This window comes from Cyphomyrmex costatus, unplaced genomic scaffold (assembly GCF_001594065.2).
Source record: "Cyphomyrmex costatus isolate MS0001 unplaced genomic scaffold, Ccosl1.0 scaffold120, whole genome shotgun sequence".
Taxonomy (NCBI): domain Eukaryota; kingdom Metazoa; phylum Arthropoda; class Insecta; order Hymenoptera; family Formicidae; genus Cyphomyrmex; species Cyphomyrmex costatus.
The window spans coordinates 570021-577577 of NW_017275174.1; the positions used below are offsets into that span (position 1 = coordinate 570021).

Here is a 7557-nt window from a genome sequence, read left to right on the forward strand (position 1 = left end):
ATAGAAAATTGAACTTATAGAAGTGCCACGGCTTTGTTACCCATCCACGCGCTTCGGTACACGCTCTCCCTTGAGAACACAGCAGCTACCACTTAGGATCGAGACATCACGAATGCAAATGAACACAAGACTTTCTTGCCACAATTGGACTGACCTTGTATAATCTTACTTTGTCACAATTAAATTGACAGATAAATCTGTGAAATTCCCACGAATCAATCGCGCATATTTCCGCATATATCCCTGTTTCCCGCACAGGTTTTCGTACATATGTATTACAGATTTGACCATATCAATCTACATTTGCCTTTTAGAACTAAGTACGAGGCATGGCCCGACAACAAGAGAGTTTTGATTGATCATTGCATGCGTGTTCGGCAAGATTAATCGTGCAAGGTGCACCTGAGCAATTTGCGGCCTACAAGATATCGTTGACGGAAAAATTCTTCTTTCAAGCCTTGCAGAATTTCGGCACCTTGTGAAAATGATTCAAACTAACCGGTATGCCCCATAATTGTGCCGACAGGCACTCACGAGCGCGTGCATATCCGTGATTCTGGCGACATAATGTCCAGAGTGATGCACGGGGGGTCACATGAAGAACTCCCTGGATCGGCTAATATGCAGTCACGACGCAGGTCTATCCAGTACCGAGATCTCTATTAGCCTGAGTCCGCGCGTTGTTGGATCTGTCAGCAGGAGGCCGCGTGGCTTGTACACTCGATCGTTTTGTTCGCTGACAAACTTGGCAACCTTGCGCAGACACTTTTCGTAGTGCGATTCAGTACATATGCTTATCAGATAACCTGTGAGACAGTATAGGCAGCTCTCGCAGTATGTAGAACAACTGGCACGCTCTGCCTCGGCGAAGTAGTTGTTCAATTGATTGATCGTGTACTCGAACAATTGTCTGTCCAACTAAATTGAAGAAATATTTTCTAATAAATATTTTTCGATCGTTTCTTTTGATTTTTCAGAAAACATATTAGTCTTGCGATGTACATAGATTAAAAATTGTCGACTGCGATACTTACTCTACTCTCCAATTCTGTAGGAAACCGTGTATGGAACTTGACCACAGTACCTTCACTGTAGTCGCGCTGTATAAAAACTTTTTGACAGTTCTGAGGAGGCCCTCCACCTGCCTGCCCTCGTCCCGCGGACATGTCTTCCAGCGGTGTGAGGGCAGCATGATTACTCTAAAAAGATACAACATTACCATATTTATTGTACATTATTAAGTCTATATTTTTGTACAGACTATAACCTTATCTTCCAAATATGATAGTATAATAAATTTTCATACATGTTAACAAAGAATAAATATTAATATCAGATTCTTGTACAATAACGTACTTTTCTCTCGTAAATAATCTCGTCAGGCAGTACACATAATGTTTTCTTCGAGCTCTGGCTCTATAAAATAAAATGTAACGTCGCATAATTATTGAATTATTTGAATTTCTCGAAAAAATTGCTATTTGCTTCTTTTTACAAATATTAGAACATATATTTTTAATACATTCTCATGCTCTTAGCATCAATAAGTACTGCAACATTGTATATCACCCTGATATTGGAAACAATTGTAATTGACATTAGCGTTAGCTTGTAGTACAATATACATAATGACATACTTTTCTGTCATTACCAATTCCTTTAAATTCCATTGTGCACATAAGATAAAGCTTAACGCTGATGTTTTAACTCGCTTTGTCTCTCGAAAACTCTCTTTCCTCCTCGCATCGCTCATTGTACCTGGAGTTAACCACAAAAACCGCACCCAGCTCCTACCTCAGAAATCGTGAGAACAGGCAGTCGCATCCTCGCTCCGTTTCGTAGTCACAATCGCTCGTCGATCAAGAATCGTGACGCAGAGATTGATTTTCGAGGGACAGATTGCAAGATGGTCAAGTCGAGCGAAACACTTCACACGACCGATGGGATGACAACCAGATGAGCCAGAAAGAGGCGCTCGAGGACGAGCGGGATGAAGAGAGCTGAGAGAAAAAGAGAGAAAGAGCGAATAGAGGATGGACTCACCAGTGGCATTTTGAGCTTCGTCTTGCCGGTTGGTTGCCGTACACTCCCGACGAAAGCCGAGCTCGATCGTTGCCGTCGCGCTCGCGGTTGCCGTGACTTCTTCGATGTGAATCGGTACGACGAGAACTCAGGCTCGGTAAATCGAACGAGGAACCGCTGTCTATCGTTGTCGTCTGCAAGAACACGAACAGACTCCACAACTCCGCGACTCGCGATCGCCATGAACGGTGCGCGCGCATCCGAAACGTGATATTCACTCTTCTCCTGCCCCGCTCCTTCGCTGTCTTCGCCCTACATTTCATTTCATTTCATATTCCATTCAATTCCATTCCTTTTCACGGCTCAACCTGAGATGTTTATAGTGTTTACATAGGTTACGAGTCATAAGAGAGAAAGATTAGAAAATGTCGAAGGTGCCCCAAATTAAATTAAACACAAAGTAACTCCCATTCCGGGATTCGTTTTTCGCGTTTGCGATTGTTTGCGCGCTTTCTGATGTTTGAAATATTGAAAATTGTTTTGCTTTCGAACATGGGAGAAGAGAAGAGCGAAGAGGATAATTACAGATAATTGAAAAACGATAGTTTCAGATTAAATTTCTTTACTTAATTTTATATTTTTGTGTTTCCTTGATGCGCGAAAGGAATATTTACGACTACGAATTATTACTAAATAGTGTGTTCAATGTTTTTAAAGCATTTTGAACGACGCCGCTATATTTGACAAAAATTCTTTCAAGTTTTTATTATGCAACTAATTCAATGGATATTAGTTAATTCTTTATAAACGCATAATATTCCAAGAACGTTAAATAAATATTAAATATAAAAAAATTAAAATAAATTATAATATTTCATGAATATTATATATTTTTTAATATTATGAGAGTATTCTATGAATGTTATACGTCTTTTTACATATTATATAATATTCTTGGTAAATATTATATCCTGTGTGTGTATGAAAAATATTAGTTATTTGTTAATATTGATTATTTTGATATTAGGTGCAATTTGAATTCACAAATTAGTAACAAAAATTACGCCTTTTTAAAAATCTAAACACGAAATATTTAAAATCACTCTGATATAGTTAAAATTAAAACTTAGCAAAATATTTAATTAAAATTTCAACGAATCCTCTTTTAATGGATATCTCTCAATCCTTTGTATATATAATGAATATTTCGCAAATAACCGCCACCAAACAAACGGCAAACAAGAGATCTGATGAAAAGATTGAGTTTGATTAACAATAAAAACTGCAGAGAAAAAATTGTAATTTTTCGGATAATATAAGATATTGTAACATTAAAAGTATGCATTCTTCTTTACACAGCATTTCTATTATATAATAAAAAAAATCGTGAATTTAATAATCGCAAATTTTTATTAATTGTCGATAATGTCATCGCTCTTCAATTATCCCTGGGCTCTTGAAGTCCCATTGATATAGTCACGAAAATTTGTCGAAAACCTAGCGTCTCGTCTCGGTGTATACATAACGATAAGAACAGATACGGTTTCAACTTATCAGAAGTCGGATATAACGGAATACACGGTTCTGATAAATCGTGTTATTTCTATCCCTATTTCCTCGCATTGTGTCTTTTGGGCTTAGGGCTGCGCAGAATAAAAGGTACAGAGAATAAAGAATTTCAACCTATTAGAAATCATGTACTGTGGAATACACACTGTTTACTCCACAGTATATGATTTTTGATAGGTTGAAATTCTTATTCTCTGTTCCTTTTATTCTGCGTAGTCCCTTCTGGAACCTTAACCAGTAGCGAATATACACATTTTTGCACCCTAGGCCCTATACCTTTGGTGTCTCTTTTGGACAAATGAACAATGAAAAGAAGTTGATTATCAGCGAAAGGTATCACTTTTCTACCAAAGCGTCAAGATTTTATTTTTATGTGCTAAAACACTATCATTGGCGGAAATGCGCTACAATTAGCAATCCTACATAAATACAAAATTAACTTTATTATAATTTTAATTACTAAAAGGTCAGCGCCCCCTAAGACTGAGCCTCGTAGACCTCTGTCTAAATCCGTCACTGGTCTTAACGGTGAAATCAAGAAAATTACACTATATATACAGTAACTTGGGTCATTGCCAGAACTACCTGTGCTTGTGGAATAGCATGTGGAGTAGTGACAGGTAACAGCACTCAGCAGTGTGACTGCCGTGCCGTGGTAGGTGGTGACAGTCGGCAGTTTATTAATATGACAAGTCGTGGTACAGAATAGAGCAGTCGGTGCCAGTCGGTGCGTAACCGATTTTCGTGTCTTTAACGTCGCTCGCAACGCGACTTGCTGCTCCTCATTCATCAAGTTAAGTTAAACCATTTGTCTCCTCTGTAAGCATCTACCGTCAACATTTTGTCAAGTTGATTGATCACTGATTAACGTTAACAATGGCATCGTACGTATCTGATTTTTACAATGGCAAAAGCATATTCATCACCGGTGGCACCGGTTTTGTCGGGGTCTGCTTGATAGAGAAACTCTTGAGATGTTGCCCTGATATTAAGAACATTTATTTGCTAATACGACCGAAGAAGGGAAAGCAGATCACGGAGAGATTGGAAGAATTGACGAAAAACTCGGTAAGTGGCGCATTGAAACGCCTCTCGCGATTTCTTGAATGTGGATCTCCTACATCCATTCTTGGATAGCCAAAAGTCTGTTAAAAACTGAAGATTTATTCTTTTTATTTGAACTTGTACCTATCATCTTTTCTTTTTTTTTCAGTTTGAATAGAAAAAGAGAAAAGATGAATTGTGCAAGAAATAACTAAAAAGAATAGATTTTGTAAAATGTTTGCTACAAATCCTATTATCAGAAGAGCGACAAATTTAATTAGAATCAGACATATAATAAGTGCTTTCAGTAGAACACAACAGTGTTTTGCAACCGTTCTATAATTATTTGCTGAGGTATCATTCCTCTAAATTTAAAAGTATAATTAGCATATGAAACAAAATTTCAAAAATTGCAAAACATTCTGCTGAATTGCGTTGACAGAATGTTGATACAGCAATTTGTCAATAAAGTGATGACAGATTAATGATACAAGTCAAGTAAGTAAAAAATTTTTTTTTTATTACTGTACTGAAAACTGTGCATTAGAATTTTATAAAAATACTTAAACCTAAAATATCTACTTTTTATTGCTAATATATTATATTTGCAATAAAATATGCATATATAGTTTAAATTTTACAAAAGTAAGAAATCCTATTATAGCCTAAGACAGTAATGAAAATAAATCTTGACATATTTGTTGTACAGTTTAATATAGATTAGCAGCATAAATAAAGCAGAATTTGACAGATTTTGTTCAACTTCTATTATCAATGCTGCTGTTAGATTATGACTGCTGATATTTAATGTTAAAAATCTATATCATATGTTAAATGCACTGTAGATTTTTAATATGAACAATGCAGAATATTAACTATATAATCTGATAGTAAATTGATGACAAAAATCAATCAGGCTCTGCTAGCAAAACACAAGCTTAATATGGACTTAATTGATACCAATTTGCTAACATTTTTTGACCAAATTGGTTACCAATCTGCTGACATCATAAATGGTTTACTTACTGATTATGAGTTGTAACTCATTTCTACATAGGTCTTTAACCGAATGAGGGAGGAGAACCAAACCGATTTATTTGATAAGCTGATCGCAATTGCTGGAGATGTTAGTGAAGAAAATTTAGGATTGTCTTCTCAAGATCGAACAATCTTAATAAATACAGTAGAAGTCGTTTTTCATTCAGCCGCTACGTTGGACTTTGAGGCTGATCTAAAGACTACAGTAAATATTAACTTATTGGGAACTCGTAGAATCGTCCACCTCTGTCGAGAGATAAAAAAACTCAAGGTAAACCGGTATTCTGAAGAAATATTGTACAAGCGCTTATCCTTGCATTTTTAACACATACCTTTATATTACCTTTATTTATTTATTTTGACGTTTAATTATTTAAGACGTTTAATTATTTATCTTGATGAATAATTGTTTTATTTAATGTCTGCCATTTTAGGCGCTGGTTCATGTTTCTAGTGCGTATGTTAATGCAGTATTGCATAATGTTGATGAAATAATATATCCCGCGCCAGCGGACGTGAATACACTTTTGAAGCTTGTCGATACACTAGATGACGCCACCTTAAATTCCAAAACACCTGAAATATTGAAGAATCATCCAAATCCTTATACATTCACCAAACATTTGGCTGAACACGAAGTAGTAAACGGAGGTTTTCCAGCAACTATCGTTCGTCCTTCGATGAGTGAGTCTTTATTTAATTACACGGGGATTATATCATTATCATTTATGTTACTATATTTAATAAAATGTATATAAATTAGTTGCAGGAGCATGGAAGGAACCAGTTCCAGGGTGGACAATTTCAAAGAATGGACCACAAGGTTTTATATTAGGTGCCGGTAAGGGTATCATAAGAAGATTACCAGTTGCAAAACATCTTATTTATGATTATATTCCAGTAGATATAGTCGTAAATAGTCTAATTGTTGCAGGTTATAATGTTGACCGTGACAGGTAATTTTAAAGAAACATACGTTTTATTAAATGTTTTACACATATTTTGCTTTTTAAAAGAGGCACGAACATTTTTTAAATTATAATATTTGTTTTCTAACATAATCTGTACTTTTAGTGACAATGGGTTAAAGGTGTATCATTGTACATCCAGTACATGTAACCCTTTTAAATGGGAGTTGATAGAAAACAAAATTAATAACCATTTACACAATTATCCATTACGAAGCGCCATTTGGTATCCACATATAAAGTTACTACCATCGCTCTTTTTATTTAAAATCTCAGCTATTTTCTTTCATTTCATTCCTGCTTATATTTTGGATGCAGTCACAAAATTATGCGGAAGCCGTCCTATGTAAGATTAGATATTTTACATAAAATGAATATATCGATTTGTCACGAAATTTCTTTTTTAATGAATGTGTCTTTTTTATTTTTTTCAGTCTGGTTCGTTTGCATACAAATGTCAGCAGATCATTAGGACGCCTTGAGAAATTTATCTTTCAAGAATGGAAATTTAATAATCCGCGCATGTTGCAGTTGCACGAATCGTTATCACTAGAAGATCAAAAATTATTTACGCTGGACATGAGACCGTTAAACTGGCCAAACTATTTTATAGAATTGGTACAAGGTGTTAGAACATATCTTCATAAGGAATCTCCAAAATCTTTACCAAAAGCACGTTCCAAAGATAAAATGTAAGTATATTTACTGAATATATGATTACTTAATCAACGTTAAAAATAAATTATATATTTATGACGATTGACATTTATATTCCAGTCTTATGGTCGCTCATCTGGGTTTGCAAGCTGCTCTACTAGGTTTAATTTGGTGGCTAGTTAAAGTTTTATTTGCTACAACGTGGACAAAAACTGGTTTAGTCGTACCAATAATGTACTTGCTTTTTGATCAGTTATAA

The 7557-nt window shown here is 35.4% G+C and overlaps 2 protein-coding genes across 2 annotated transcripts; one reads left to right on the forward strand and one right to left on the reverse strand.

Annotated features, from left to right (window-relative positions):
• Positions 1-313: 313 nt before the first annotated feature.
• LOC108779174 (golgin subfamily A member 7) lies at positions 314-1851 on the reverse strand. Its single transcript, XM_018546542.1, has 4 exons — positions 1795-1851; positions 1357-1416; positions 1035-1199; positions 314-918 (listed from the first exon to the last, which is right to left on the reverse strand). The coding sequence occupies exons 1-4, from the start codon at positions 1822-1824 to the stop codon at positions 628-630; spliced, it is 546 nt and encodes a 181-aa protein (XP_018402044.1). The 5' UTR covers positions 1825-1851; the 3' UTR covers positions 314-627.
• A 2560-nt stretch (positions 1852-4411) lies between these two features.
• On the forward strand, positions 4412-7557 carry LOC108778954 (putative fatty acyl-CoA reductase CG8306). Its single transcript, XM_018546288.1, has 7 exons — positions 4412-4659; positions 5693-5944; positions 6108-6357; positions 6437-6629; positions 6748-6987; positions 7076-7333; positions 7419-7557. Exons 1-7 carry the CDS (start codon positions 4468-4470, stop codon positions 7555-7557), a joined length of 1524 nt encoding a protein of 507 aa, XP_018401790.1. The 5' UTR covers positions 4412-4467.

Bases quoted from the DNA above. Each gene is read 5' to 3' on its own strand.
- LOC108779174 (XM_018546542.1), bottom strand. From the start codon at position 1,824: ATGCGACTGCCTGTTCTCACGATTTCTGAG. The intron at 1,417-1,794 runs GTAGGAGCTGGG...TTTATTTTATAG, and splicing joins CTGTTCTCACGATTTCTGAG to AGCCAGAGCTCGAAGAAAAC. The intron at 1,200-1,356 runs GTACGTTATTGT...GTATCTTTTTAG, and splicing joins AGATTATTTACGAGAGAAAA to AGTAATCATGCTGCCCTCAC.
- LOC108778954 (XM_018546288.1), top strand. From the start codon at position 4,468: ATGGCATCGTACGTATCTGATTTTTACAATGGCAAAAGCATATTCATC. The intron at 6,630-6,747 runs GTAATTTTAAAG...CTGTACTTTTAG, and splicing joins TATAATGTTGACCGTGACAG to TGACAATGGGTTAAAGGTGT. The intron at 7,334-7,418 runs GTAAGTATATTT...TTTATATTCCAG, and splicing joins GCACGTTCCAAAGATAAAAT to TCTTATGGTCGCTCATCTGG.